The sequence below is a fragment of the Engraulis encrasicolus genome, chromosome 14 (assembly GCF_034702125.1).
Source record: "Engraulis encrasicolus isolate BLACKSEA-1 chromosome 14, IST_EnEncr_1.0, whole genome shotgun sequence".
Classification (NCBI taxonomy): domain Eukaryota; kingdom Metazoa; phylum Chordata; class Actinopteri; order Clupeiformes; family Engraulidae; genus Engraulis; species Engraulis encrasicolus.
The window spans coordinates 50,676,830-50,691,829 of NC_085870.1; the positions used below are offsets into that span (position 1 = coordinate 50,676,830).

At 46.3% G+C, this 15,000-nt stretch overlaps 2 protein-coding genes across 3 annotated transcripts in view; one reads left to right on the top strand and one right to left on the bottom strand.

The window, feature by feature from the left end:
- Positions 1-938: 938 nt before the first annotated feature.
- On the bottom strand, positions 939-8,462 carry fam72a (family with sequence similarity 72 member A). Its single transcript, XM_063216045.1, has 4 exons — positions 7,854-8,462; positions 7,586-7,663; positions 7,199-7,323; positions 939-6,826 (listed from the first exon to the last, which is right to left on the bottom strand). The coding sequence occupies exons 1-4, from the start codon at positions 7,997-7,999 to the stop codon at positions 6,729-6,731; spliced, it is 447 nt and encodes a 148-aa protein (XP_063072115.1). The 5' UTR covers positions 8,000-8,462; the 3' UTR covers positions 939-6,728.
- Positions 8,463-8,946: 484 nt separating this feature from the next.
- Positions 8,947-15,000, top strand: part of srgap2 (SLIT-ROBO Rho GTPase activating protein 2) — a 134,627-nt gene continuing 128,573 nt past the window's right edge. For both annotated transcript variants that reach the window (XM_063216046.1, XM_063216048.1), the window contains exons 1-2: positions 8,947-9,036; positions 10,528-11,176. In XM_063216046.1, coding sequence (XP_063072116.1) covers positions 11,110-11,176 — 67 coding nt within the window. In that variant the 5' untranslated portion in view covers positions 8,947-9,036; positions 10,528-11,109. The remainder of the gene's footprint in view (positions 9,037-10,527; positions 11,177-15,000) is intronic.

The window sequence follows — 15,000 nt, forward strand, 5'->3', positions numbered from 1 at the left end:
AGATGTGCGGGTAGACGCCATATTTGCGTTACGAATCTTCACCGTTAATTTCTATGGACACCTAACGATTCTGACATATCTCCCCTTCCTAAAAAAATCTCTGGATGATTTGGAGATGGGGAGGGGGGGATAATGCAGTAGTGCAGTAAGACATCAAAACTGTTTTTTTAACCTCCATCAAGGAGGTTATGGTTTCGGCCACGTTGGTTTGTTTGTCTGTTTTTCTGTCTGTCAGCATGATAACTCAAAAAGTTATGCATGGATTTTGATGAAGGGGTGTGGCGTTGTTGGAAATGAACCAAGTTGTTGGAAAAAGGACCAAGGACCAAAGAGATTCTTCACCATTGCGGGGTAGGGTGAATTTTGACATTCCAGTTGCTAGCTTGCTTCCTTGTCGGAGGTCTGCACTCTCACAATTTATAGTTTTGTCTGTGAGATGTAGATGTCACTGCTGTGCATTTTTGTCAACTAATTGAATGTGTACTGATTGTTGTATTCGTGCATTGGTGTATTAGGTACTGTACAACTGAATTTCCTTCAATCGATTCGGTCATTAAAGCATCTCTCCTCTGCAATTGCTACTTTCCAGTGTGCAATTTTATGCCAGTATAGTTTACTTCCTGAAGTGAGTCAGCCCATTCACAATCTTTTTCAAATTCGCTTTTTTTCCTGACTAGTAAATGAATGATAACGCCAGCGTCATACACATGACAAGTGTCAAAACACTCATGGAAGAGTCATAAACATCATGAAAGTGTCATAACATTTTATGGTCATGAAAAGTTGACATTGTTTATGACATGGACATTATATTTATGACATGTCCAAAACTGTGTCACAACACTGTCATGCCATGCCATACATATGTCAGCATCAAAAACACTCCACCACTGCCTGCTAATACCAGTAATATGACAGAACTGACACAGAGACTCAGGTAGCAAAAAACCAAAAGGTTTAATGGCATCCATTCAGTGAGCATCAAAAAAACAAACAAAAGTTAAAATCTAAAACAAATTCAGTGCAATCTCCAAACAAAACAAATATCACACAGACTAGCGCACACACACACACACATCCTCTCTCTCTCTCTCTCTCTCTCTCTCTCTCTCTCTCACACACACAGCACAGGTATAAATACAGCATTGCGTTCATTCATAAATACACACATACATTCAGAGTACTTCTGATAAATTAAACCACACATATTCCTTTCTTTATATTATTTTTCAAGTTACAAAATAATGTTTTTTTCTGTCTAGTCAGAGGACTAGTTTGGTCTTTTTTTTCTTTCATATTTTCTGTGAAACTCAATTGGACTTGCAGTATATTGAATCTACTGTTCTTGGAAGTCACAAGAAAATTCAAATGAAAAGTCACATCTGCATTATGAGCTGTGTGTATCAAAGTGTAAAGATGGGTAAAAAAAATGAAATGCTCATACTCTGTTGACTTCCAGAAATGTAAAAAAAATGTTCAAAAGATAAATTCTGGTTGTCAACAACTAAAACAAATCTACTTCTTGAAATAAATAACAAATATTAAGACATAAATGTTGGAACCATTATGCAGTTGTCGGATTTCTTCCATATAGTTATTCTGATTGTACCATCTTGTGCAGAGTTGTATAAAGTAGATGTAGATGTGATGACACCACAAGTGGTATGACATCACATGGTTTCAACTTTGTTATATCACACTAATGGTGATGTAATTACACATGTAAGAATACTTCTACTTTATGCAACTTTGGGGTGCATTTCTCGAAACCATAGTTGCTAACTACGTTACCTATTTTGCTGTTTACAGTGCAATTTCACACTGGCAACTTCCCAAGTTGCTAACTGGCTAACAACTATGTTTTCGAGAAATGCACCCCTGGGGGTGTACCAAGAGGCTGGTTCAGGAGTAAACCAGGTTAAGTTAAGAGGTAAATCATCTACTAGAAGAGCCTTCTTAAGAACAAGAGGACTCCAGGCTCTTCTATTCGAAGATTTACCTCTTAACCTCACCTGGTTTACTCCTGAACCAGCTTCTTAGTATAGGCCCCTGATCTTGTGCTACTAAATTCAAAGCCTGTACAAGGTTTGGCTATTGCAAATGTGTGGTGTGCACCATTGAAGTACAGCTACATAAATACAGCTCCTAACCGACCAGCTAATCAATCAATCAGTCAGATTAAGTAGTAAGTTAATTAACTGATCTTGTCGGCTTGCGGTCGTCGGCAAGTGAGTGGCAAACTGGGAACAGGGCAGTGAGCTAGCCGTTTGCCCTATGAAGTCCTATGGAGTGAGCTGGTAGGAGTGTGGCTTGGGGCACTTTCCTTTATCCAAACTCCCATCCTCGACTCGTCCTTGTGGCCTCACGCTTCGCTGACGATAACAAAAAAGTTTTCCCACGGTCAGCCTAGTCGCAACAGCTTTTGGTCAGACTTGACTTTTCCCTATTCAAAATCCCATTTCCACTTTTGCAAGATATTGGATTAAACTTCAATTTTCAATGGCATCTTGTGACAGCAGCATCATGAGGCCACAAGCACAAGGGAGGATGGGAGTCTGGAAAATGGAATGGACCCTTTTGACTTGTAGAGTACCACACAATCCCACTGTGAATATCTCTAATAGAATCGTATGGGGTCCTATACAGCCCCATAAGAGCAGGGCAGTGCCCTATGAGGTCCTGTGGGAGTTTGGCCCGTAGCCATAGGGTACCATACAATCCCTCTGTGTGTCCGTCAAACTGAGCCATAGGGTACCATACAATCCCATAGCAGCAGGGCAGTGTGCTAGCCGGCACCCTATTAAGTCCTGTGGGAGTGAGTCTATCCGCTGATCCAAAGACATTGCAGGTCGACGTTGTGCTGTTTTTTTTTCACTAAATAACTCACAGCAAGGGAGCTTCTGCGGTGCGCGGATAATACTCTTTTTTTTCTCTTACGCATTCTTTTACAGGTACCGTATATCCTGCACCTGCAACAACTGTTTATGAGATGTGCATGCACCTCATACACACTTTTTGAGGGTTTACCAAAGTTCTACATAAGTGTGTCTCTCCTTGCAGCATCATCATGAAGGCTTGCAATAGAAATCCCAAGTGTTCCAATGGGCAACCAGTAGCCTTGGAGACGATTAGGTAGTAGATACCACAGCACTGCTTGTGCTGGGGAGGTGTAACCATAACAACCTGTGTGGTGGGTAGTCGTAACCATAGCGCCGCTTGTGCTGTGTGCTCCTGTGCTTGTCGTCATGGGTGAAGAGACTATAGAACACCCACATGGTTCCCAGGGAAACTGACCAAGGGGGACAAATGGGTCATTTGTTCTGGGCCCAGGAAAAAGGGGGGCCCAGAACGGTGTTCTCATAGCACTGTATGCATTGTGACGGGGGCCATTTCAGATGATTTTGCCCTGGGCCCGGTCAAAGCTCTCGCCCTCCTCCTTTTCCCAATCGAGTCCATCGATGAGCAGATTACAATTAAGGTCATTCCCATTCTAATTCACGTCAATCACCTTCACACATGATCAATGGGAAGTGTCTCTTTGTCAAGGGGAAACAAGTCCTTCTGAAGTGTCCCTAAGTCCCCTGTAAGACTGCTTAAATCACCTCTTTAAAGGGTCCCCACATTAAGTCACATTTAAACATGATCTCAGAAGACGAGGGTTCCATTCTGGGCCTTGTTTCTCGAAAGCATCATCGCTTACCAGTTAGCACCTTCGTAGGTTGCCTATAGGAAATTGCACTGCAACCAAGTAAGCTGCTAACTTAGTTAGCAACGACGCGGTCGAGAAAGGCACCCCCTGGGGGCAATGCAATTTCCCACTGTGAAGCAAGTAAGTTGCTACGTGGTTAGCATTGATGCTTTCTAAAAATGGGGTCCTGCTCTGGAGAAACAAACAAACAAACAAAAAAATGCGCAGTTCTGCCATCAGCATCTCAGATCGCCGCCATGGTTGCAGGTTAGCTCTGATTGGCTAACCTAATTGAACCTAAAAGAACCTCATTGGAGCAGGAAACCCGTACCTCGCACAGAGGCTGCAAGGAAGGCTTAAGTGATGCTGACAAAAATCAAACAAATAACAACAATTAAGAGTAATAAGCAACATGTCTGGGGTATGGGGAGGAATGGAGCTAGGTGTGTTGCAATAGATACAGTAGAATGAGGCAGAATCAGCTGTTTGAGGCAGTGTGAGTGTGAGGGGATGCACTGATGGCCAAGCAGCCAGTTAAGATGCGCGGGGTGGGCATCACATAGTGATGATGGTTGTTGTTCAACAACACTTTGAGGAAACACACACACACACCTACACCTCAACGCTTTTCTGTAAACACACACACACACACACACACACACACACACACACAAACGCGCACACACACACACGCACACGCACACCTATGTGGCTCAGGGCTGCAGGTGAGGCTTTCGGCTCTGTATCACACAAACACACCTAAGCCAGTCACACACACACACACACACACACACACACACACACACACACACACACACACACACACACACACACACACACACACACACACACACACACACACAAGCCAGTATCAAACCATCGAAACCCCAACCACTCCAATCATCCACTCCTGTAGATATCCATAACGATATTCCTTACAGTCAATATGTCCTCACGCACATCTAACCCATCAGGTAGTGAAGAGTTGTACAGGTAACTCTATGAATGGACAGGTAGGCCGACAAGAGGTGTATTGAGTGTTTTGTCTCTGGTTGCTATGGAGGTGTGTCATCTGTGACAGGTTGCCATGGTGGTTCTGGTTCGGCCACTTTCTGGTCCAACTGTCAGTCAGAAACCATTTCCTGCTCGACACCGTAATGCAGCCAGCCAAGCTAAACACAATCACCTACTAACACATGCACACGCACACACAGTGAAGGCCGGCTAGGAAAGCACAACACCTACTAACAACTTCTTAGTGGAATTCAGCCAAGCCAAACAAATCACCTACTTACACACACACACGCACACGCACACACACACACACACACACACGCACACGCACACACACACACACTTTTATAAGCACAGTGGCTTAGTGGAGCACAGCCAAACCGAACACACAACACCTGCAACACAACAACAACAAAGGCAACAACTGCCACTGACATGCCCCCAGGCTACACAACAGATTCACTGTCACACACACGCGCATGCACGCACGCACACACACACACACACACAACACACACAGTCGGGCAGCAGAGAGTGCCTGTGGCAGTGGCTCAGAGGTTAGCAGAGTTAACTGGTGAAGCCAGCAGCAGGCTGCCACTGAAGGGCCATCATGCAGCTGCTTTGGCTAAAGCATGACAACAATGGCACAGTGACACCTTAAGACAACGTGTAAATAAACTTAAGCCTGTCCTGTCCTTTCTTCATAGACATCCTTTCCTCGCCAGGTGTATATGTAAAGCCTGTTGTTGTCATAACAGCCCTCTTCCCAAAGCACTCTTCTACGCTTATTCCTTTATCTTTGTCCACATACCACAAGCCTGCCTCCCAGAGCAATGCACACAAGCAAGCACGCATACACGCAGACACACACGCACACCTTAAGAATACAGAGCAGCTGGCAGATGAATTCAGTTCAAATAAACAACTGAAACTGCACATGCGATCATCTACATATTCACTTGGAATAATGATAATCAAATCTAGAAACCCAGTACTGCAGACTGTCACCCTCTGTAAATCAGACGCATAATGCACACCTGCCATATACACACATTGTACCAAACCAATCCTTCAAATCAGCCTCCAGCTTCATAACACCAACACTTTGCCTTTCTGCACGGCAGCAATACAATAAATAATAATAACAACAATAATCTGGTGGAGGTGTATCTTCTCAGTAGGGCTTGTGGTGAAAGGGGGTGAACTAGCAAAAAGAAGCACAGACTTCAGTGAGGCTGGGCAGAGAGAGAGAGAGAGAGAGAGAGAGAGAGAGAGAGAGAGAGAGAGAGAGAGAGAGAGAGAGAGAGAGAGAGAGAGAGAGAGAGAGAGAGAGAGAGCTACAACTGCCACCACCCTTGCCCCAGCCGTGACCCCAAGTCTTCAGTGTGGGCAGCCGTGGCTTAATGGTTAGGGAGGTGGTCTGAAGAGCACAGGGTTGCAGGTGTTCGAATACCCATCCCCTACACCTCTCTGGCCATGGCTGAAGTGCCCCTTGAGCAAGGCACCTAACCCCCACACTGCTCCAGGGACTGTAACCAATATACCCTGCAAGAGAACTGTACGTCACTTTGGATAAAAGTGTCAGCGAAGTGTAATGTAATGACCGCTACCACTGCCACCCATGGCCCCATCTCTTCAGTTGTGGGGCCAGTATCGGCTCTAGTTTTCAGTCTGGACTGAAGCAATGAATATTCCCCAGAGTTCTTTGCAGTGCTCTGGCCCACAATGGGGTCTGTCATGGTGGTGGATGAGTAGATCCATATCCGCTCCCTGTGTGTGTGTGTGTGTGTGTGTGTGTCCACGATGGGGTCCGTCATGTTGGTGGGTGCTCGCTTGCTTTGGTCTGTTTGGTTAATGCTGATGTGATGTAGGGGAGTTGTGGTCCCCTAGGCCCCTGGGTCCTCTCGGCTGAGGCGTGTGAGTGTGTGTGTGTGTGTCTGTGTCTATTCGATGAAGCCCTATTCAGGTCCACAGTCTGGGCTCTCCTCATCTTGGCGATGAGGTGTGTGTGTGTGTGTGTGTGTGTCTATCTGATGTAGCCCTCCTCTGGGCCGCAGTGTGGACTCTCTTCGTCTTCGCTCCCCTCCAACTCCGGAAGATCACCCCATAGGAGCAGGTTTAGTCCTGGGTAAAAAAAACAAACAAAAAACACACACACACACACACACACACACACACACACACACACACACACACACAGAGACACACATGCACACAGTGTGAGAAACTACCAGAAATGAACACATAGCAGCAGGTTAAGTCCTGGGTAAAATGCACACGCACACGCACACAGATGGTAAGAAACTCGGAAACAGAAATTGCCAGTCACATGAAGTGCACAGCATATTGCCATGTCAGGGTATATGAATTTGCTGGGCACAATAAGTGACATGCAATGAGAAATGTGCATGCTGTAATGTGCAGTGTGAAGAAGAATAAGGAGAGAGAGAGAGAGAGAGAGAGAGAGAGAAAGGGGGGGGGGGAGAGAGACATTACCTGTGGGGTCTAATCTGTTGACGGTGGACACCGCTTCGCTGTTGAACATCCAGAAATGGCCATTGTTGCAGGAGAGCAGGCAGGGCTTACAGGGGGCCACCACGTGATAGCCGACAACGTTGCCACTGGAGACCAGGTGGAAAACACCAGAACACAGGGGGGACACCACAGCACAAGCAAACACGTCAACAAAACACAAAAAATAGCCAAATCCTGTTCAATCAGCTAATTAGGAATGAATGGATGCATTGATGGGGGGTTAGTAAATTATGAAGAATGCATGTTCTGAAGTAGTTTATAGTCTGAGGACAACATTATCTGTGTAATAAAAACACGGCAAATTCTGTAATGCACATATATGACGTACTGTAAATGGGGTAAACATACCATTTTAAGCAAGCTATATCTCTTAGTTTACACTTGCAACTGTCGGTAGAGTAGCAACTGGCGACGAAGTCCACAGTTCTGCATGAATCAAAAGAAAAACATACACAGAAAAGACACCATATCAAATCTGTACATCTTGACAATACGTGCCCCTATTGTTTGACGTGGCCTCATAAGCATCAAATCTAAGACACTAGTAATTTATCCGAACTGAACACACATCAAACAAAGACTCCTGCTATCGTTAGCTGGCTAGCTTGGGGCTTACCTGTTAGGTGGGATGTCGGTTGAAAACAACTCGATCTCAGTGTCTGCCAAAAGCACAGCTTTCATTCCCCGTGTACACAGAAGACTGTCGCAGTATATACAGTTTAACTGAGTCACGCATTTGTTTTTGAAGTTTGAAGTGGACATGTTGATGATGACGCTACTGTTGTGATTTCGGGACCTACCAAAAGGCTGGTAGCTAGCTTGTTGCTACTCCTTTCAACTGGGCTAGATTTCCTCTCCAAAGAGTTTTACTGATAGGCGAAGACTTCCACCGTCTTCTTATGAAGCTTGGCAGCGAGTCCTTTTGTGTGTTTACCTGTTCGTCCAGGTTAACCAGAAAGCCACGAACGAATGTGTAAGAACGCTAACGGGTTGTTTTGCTCGCTTGCCATACAACAGCTAACGTTAGCCAGGTTAGCTGACATCAGACACCGAGCTACTAGCGTTTACTGCAGTGGTCCTGGTTCAAAGAGACACCAAGCGTTAACCGACGTTACATAAATAATTCCAGGTTGTCCCCCTTGCCATCAAAAATACAGTTTCCCTGCATCAATTTGGATGCAAGAGAGAGGTGGTCATCCGTGTTTTTTGTTGACACCTTCCTATAAACTTCCTGAAACACTTCAAACTGCCCCATCTGGCGATTGGATTGGCTGAAACCACTGCGCTTTAAAAATCTATCGCTCATTCCCATTGGTTACACACTTTGGTAGATGACAAATTCTGACATGTGATTGGTTTGAAAGAGACGTATTTGCTTTGTTCCTAGTTTTAAATCCAACATTTACCTTTATCGTTTTATTTGCATTGATTAGGCCTATATGAGACTAGCAACCTTGACGTTTAATACAGGAGTATGTTTACTGTTTCTAACAGACGTGTTCATACCATTATTGACACTTGATAATCTTTCCCCCGCCCTTTGCCATAATTTACTACACCGAGCAAATTCATTGGTTTGTGTCGAGGGCATGGAGAAAAGATCCCGCCTATTTGTCTGGCGATTCGAGGAATTTGTGTCAGTTTTCTCGGAGCTAGCCAATCACCACCGCTTCTCCATGAAAATAGGCGGGCTCATTTTTTCCGAATCTCCAGAGAAATACATTACAAAGTTGCTGGAATGAGAAGAACAGAACGGATTTTCACGATTCGTAATATTCAAATGGAATACAACTATCAAGGTAATCAGATGAAACTGTCACTGTAACCTCCGGCGCAAGAGTAACCGAGCGTTGTGGCGTTTGATGTTTTTATGTAGCCTACAGCGAAAGGAGAAGCAAATCCAGATTTCCGTAACTTCCATGAGCTTTGGGCAAAGAAGTTCCCCAAAGGGAAGAGAGAGGCATAGCATTCCAGCTAAGATACCTCCAGAAACTAGGTTAACGTAGCCGTGAGACCATGCCTTTTCTACGCTTTTCTATGCACTTTAAACACATACTTTGCTTTGTTTTGTAGTCTGTGTGCTTGGTAGATTATCAGCATGAAACGATATCCCAACGGATTCAACATTTTTTGCGCCCCCCTAAAAAAATCAATGCTGCTTTCAGCTCGACTTCCATGTCTCGCGCTCTATTCCATCTGGCTTTGGCACAGGGAGGCGAATGGGACCCCGATTCACACACACTCCTCGGAAATATTTAGTTGGGATAACCCGCAGATTTGTAAACTTTTACGCTGAGCCGTAATTGGGTGTGTATAAACCTGTAATGTACACACGTTGATAAAGTTTATAAATAATGTTTAACGATGTCTGAATAGGCCTACTTGCATTGCTGTCTTGAGTTTGGGACTGGACTGGAGCATTGTTAAATCTCCATTCTTTTCGCCCACGACTTGAGCTCAGAGCAGCGAGAAGGAATGCGGGTTGTGATCCCGTTTGCCCACATATCTGGGATGTCATTCCGTGTTGCTTCTGGTCTTCAGGGGAAACACGTTTCACGTTTCGTTTGTTTGCCATTGTGTATCCAAGAGGAAGTGTTCTCTTTTTAAACAACTCAATGGCACATTATCACAGAGGACTTAGCCTACACATCTTAAACAATATCGCCTAACACACACACACACACACACACACACACACACACACACACACACACACACACACACACACACACACACACACACACACACACACAGACCGGGAAAACATCACATTATATACGCGTTATATCTCATTCCAGCGTCCAGACATGCTACCTAATTTGTTCTCATTTGACAGGAGACTGCAGCAGTGCCAATCCAGGTGTGTGTGTGTGTGTGTGTGTGTGTGTGTGTGTGTGTGTGTGTGTGTGTGTGTGTGTGTGTGTGTGTGTGTGTGTCGCGCGCTCGCCCGCGCGTTTGGGTGGGTGGTGGGGACATGATACCTTTGAGATGAACCTAACATGTCCCCGTCACTTTATTACAAATACTATAATGCAAAACTGTATTACAAATATAATGCAAAAATAGCATATCTGGACAATTTGCCGTTGTAATGTCCCCACCACTTTCCAAGTCAAACCTACACCTTTGGGTGGGTGGGTGAGTGTCTATATGTGTGATGATTGCGCATTCTGAAACGAGTTTACCGGTATCCCTCTGTGTGTGTGTGTGTGTGTGTGTGTGTGTGTGTGTGTGTGTGTGTGTGTGTGTGTGTGTGTGTGTGTGTGTGTGTGTGTGTGCGCGCCTCCTAGGCGGAAGACACCCCTTCTGCTGAGCAGCAGCAGCGCAGTGGCCTTGCTGGTGCCGTTGCCTGCCCGTGACTGCACGTGCACTTTGCTGCCCCCAACCGAGAAACTTTTCTGAGCCCCCGGTGGACCCAAACCCCCACACCAGACCACAGACCACACCAGGGCATCGGCGTCCGGCTCGGAGGAGAGGAGAGGAGAGTAGAGGGGGGCATGCGAGACTCCCCGTGTGCTGTGCTGTGCATGTGTTGTGCTACCGTACCGGCGACCGACCGCGGAGTCACATTTGGACACAAAGCCACTTGGAGAGACTCAGGCAGGGCTGGCCCAACTCATAATGCGGGTCTAGTGAACACCGGGAGGAAACAATACCTGCTACGCCGACTGGACTACCTGCCTGCTTGACTGCCTGCTTGACTGCCAGTCTGTGTTGCGACACTCATTCAAGTGCTGGATTTTTACCCAAGCAAGCAGGCTTTGGCGGCCGATAACAAAAAAAGCATTTTTTCTTCTTCTTCGTCACTACTGCGCTTCTGAGGAGAGATTATATAGCGGGAGGAGAGCGGTGATAATCCGGTGGCAGATATCATGACGTCTCCGGCCAAATTCCGGAAGGACAAGGAGATTATAGCGGAATATGAGACGCAAGTTAAAGGTAAGGTATCCCCCCCCCAATCCGAGTCATCACTTTGAAGTATGGTGGGGTTCGACTGACTCGTTGTTGCCGCAGTTGTAACGGCATTGTTACATTTGGCATGTAGCCTACCCTCAGTAAAGACACCACATCACACTGAACACATCACACAACACAATGTGCATAATCTTCATATGAATGTGACTAATCTTTGGAATTGCAAAGTGTATGACCAGAATAGATTTTGGGAAATCGATAACCGTTCTGTTGATTTTGGGTACCTAGGCTACTAGAGCTTGAAATGTATTATTTCACTAGAACGTACAGTACATCATTGGAAGACAGCGCTGTTATGAACCCATTGTTGTGTCTAGCAGGGATGGCAAATTTTCCTTCATCCTCGGTGTGCTGTCTGTGTGTGCTTTTCTGACAAGTACATAGCGGGAATAGCTGGGCGTTTTCTTCCTCGCGCTGCATGGCTTCATCCGTGCTGGCTGGCGCGGGGCTGTTTGAAAGCTGACCGACTTCGCGCCTAGCTAGCTCCACTTCTCTCTCTGCTCACAAAGCCCCTGCGAATCATTTCCAGTTAGATACGTGTGAAGAATGAGGATTTTTGTATTTTACTTTTGGATGAGGTGGGCGCTGAAGTGACGTGCGTAACGGTGTGTTCTTTTTGAGTGTAGTAGAACACTGAAGGACACGCAGCGTTCTTTCCTTGGCACGCGATTGAGAGCTCGAGCTGTTCATTGGGGTTCTAGTAGGGTGGGGTGCGTGCAGTAGTGAGTGAGTGAGTCTCCACAAAGCGCCTCAGCCTACCGCTCCCCCTAATCACTTTGTTTTCCAAGATAAACGCTCACACACCAGGATAACTGGTTGTCTTGCCCTGCCGCCGGTAGCCGTGCGAAGCGAACGGGAGGTTTTGTTTGGATTGGGAATGAAATATCCTGACCTTCGCGGGGGGAGATGAAGGGAGCGTGGTGGAACAATACCCCTTTTCCACCTCCTCCTCCGCGTGCGCACCCAGATGTGCAAGCGCGCGAATCGAATGGAAGGGAGGGCGACACATCACATCCCATCCCGGCAGACTGCGCAAACCCCTATTGTATAAGTTTAGAATGTGCTGGCGCTGCTCCATCGGAGAGCGGGTGTGCAGTGCAGTGCAGTGCTACATTATTACTGTACGAGTGGGCTTTGTTCCAACTTTGACTTTCTGTGCCGGGTGGTGTAGCCAACACATGCAAATCGAAGAATAACCCCCACAAGGAGCAGAAAAAAAGCGTGGCGCAGAAACCCAGAAACGTTACGTGGCCTGTAAAAAATATGAATTAAATAATCTCTCCCATTGTCTGTCTGCCCCAGTGCCGTGAAGTGCCCACCCACCTGGGCTGGTTCAGTTGGCCCGCGTCTACACTATGGCTGGAAACAGCTGTGGATGGAAGCGGTGTGTGTGTGGAGGAGTGAACAGTCCACACACACACACACACACACACACACACACACACACACACACACACACACACACACACACACACACACACACACACACACACACACACACACAGGATGGAAGTCCTTGTATGTGAAGAAGTTAGCAGTGGACAGTGAGTCCAGGATGATTAACCTGCTGTGTCTATTATACATCAGGGCTAGCTCTGGGCCAGCTCTGGCGTGGCATCTGTGCCGGATGCGGCGTGGCTTTGTGTTGGGCCGGGCCACCTGGCAGCCTGATAGCTAATGTGCTTGTGTAGCTTCACGCCATGGCATGGCAGCATCAGGCTCCAGTTGGCGCAGCATGGGAGGGTGTGTGAGAGGGAGAGAGGGGGTGGGGGGTGAGATCGAGTATGAGCAGTGTGGAAAGGTGTGTGGGGTGGGGGGGGGGGGGGTGTAAAGTACGGTAGAATGGTGTGTGTGTGTGTGTGTACACGCGCGTGTGGCATAAGTAAGGTGGCTGGATAGAGAGAGAGAAGACACTGAGTTAAAATGTGCTTCTGGGAAAGCACACCCGTACACACTCACGCACGCAGGTGGTGGGACTGGTGTATATGGGAAAGCACACACGCATACATACACAAACACACGCACGCACGCACACATGCATGCACACAGGTGTTGGGACTGGTGTATGAGATGCTGTTTGACAGGTGCGTGGTGTGGCACAGTGTGTATGTGTGGAGGAGCAGGGACTGTGTGTGTGTGTGTGTGTGTGTGTGTGTGTGTGTGTGTGTGTGTGTGTGTGTGTGTGTGTGTGTGTGTGTGTCCCTGAGGTGCGGAGCTGGCCAGACGTGGTGTGGGTGAGTCGGGGGTCAGTCTGTCTCACTGCTCAGTCCCTCATCACTCAAACACACACCACTAAGAGTCTTCACAGCTTCACTCTATTCTGCCATGTCCTCTCTCTCTCTCTCTCTCTCTCGCTCTCTCTCTCTCTCTCTCTCGCTCTCTCTCTCTGTCGCACACACACTCTTTTCCTCTGTACTCTCTTTAATATTCCACCCTCTGTCTCTAGTGTGTCTCTCTCATACTCATCTCCCCCGCCTCTCTTCTCTCTCTCATCTCTCTTCTCTCTCTCATCCTCCTCTCTCTCTCCAATCTGAGGCAATTTCCTCTCTTCTCTCCACTTCTTCTTTTCTTCTCATTTTCACTTTCTATTTTTCTTTAATATGGTGTGGTAGCCCGGCAGTTCTGTTCTGTTAAGAGTCTCCACACACACACACACACACACACACACACACACACACACACACACACACACACACACACACACACACACACACACACACACACACACACACACACACACACACACACACACACACACTCTACTCTAGTCCCCCCCCCCCTCCCCATGCTACCCTGGCTGTGTCTGCTTTTTTGGCTCACTCCACAACTTCACACAGAATACATGAGCAGAATACAGCAGAACGCTGTAACCTACTTTCTGAATAATGCGCTGATATCTCTGCTAGCCTGCTGTGCTAACATTGCAGACTCTACTGTCACATAAGAGAACGTTCGCGCAGTGTGATGGGCATTCACCAAGTCATGTTGAAGGATACGCTAATATCACTGTAATCATTGCAGACTTAAAGGTGCACTGTGTAAGATTGTGGCCAGAATTAGGTATTTCAACTATGCTGCTCATTGAAATTGTGTTGCCTTTTGCCAAATTTGATGTTTTCACGAGTATTTACTAAGTAATAAAGTAGTATTTACTAGTATGACCAAAGTAGAGTACGTTTTGCAGCTAAAATTGTCTATTCTATAAGTCATAATGAATACTTTCATGAAAAAGTTAACATTAGTGAATGGGAAGCATGGATTCTGGAAATGAAGAACTAAAGATCTGCACCTTTAAACTCTCACACAAGTGCATACAGTGATGAGCAATCTGAATTCAGAAGCTACAATCCTTTGACACATATTCCAAATTTTATCTTTGGAATTTTTTTATCTGTCCAAATCAACATTGTAGACTTGTCTTACTGTACATACTGTGTATGCATTCGCACAGTCAGTCATTGCAAACCTGCAGACTCATGGCTTAATCAGAACAGGAACAATGGAAATAAATACTGAAGACCTGTCTCTTATCGCTTTCTCCTTCATTTCTCTCTCTCTCGCTCTCTCTCTCTCTGTCCCACTCTGTCTCTCTTTCTGCCCATCTCTCTCTCTCTCTCTCTCTCTCTCTCTCTCTCTCTCTCTCTCTCTCTCTCTGTCTGTTTCTCTCTCTCTCTCTCTCTCTCCCTCTCTGCCTATCAAACCCCCCCCCCCCCCCCGTGTCTCTGTCATAACACATAGCACCCCAATCTCTCCTCTACAATAGTCAACTTGATTTAGCACAGCATTCA

Bases quoted from the DNA above. Each gene is read 5' to 3' on its own strand.
- fam72a (XM_063216045.1), bottom strand. From the start codon at position 7,999: ATGTCCACTTCAAACTTCAAAAACAAATGCGTGACTCAGTTAAACTGT. The intron at 7,324-7,585 runs GTATGTTTACCC...CCTGGTCTCCAG, and splicing joins GATATAGCTTGCTTAAAATG to TGGCAACGTTGTCGGCTATC. The intron at 6,827-7,198 runs GTAATGTCTCTC...TTTTTTACCCAG, and splicing joins CAACAGATTAGACCCCACAG to GACTAAACCTGCTCCTATGG.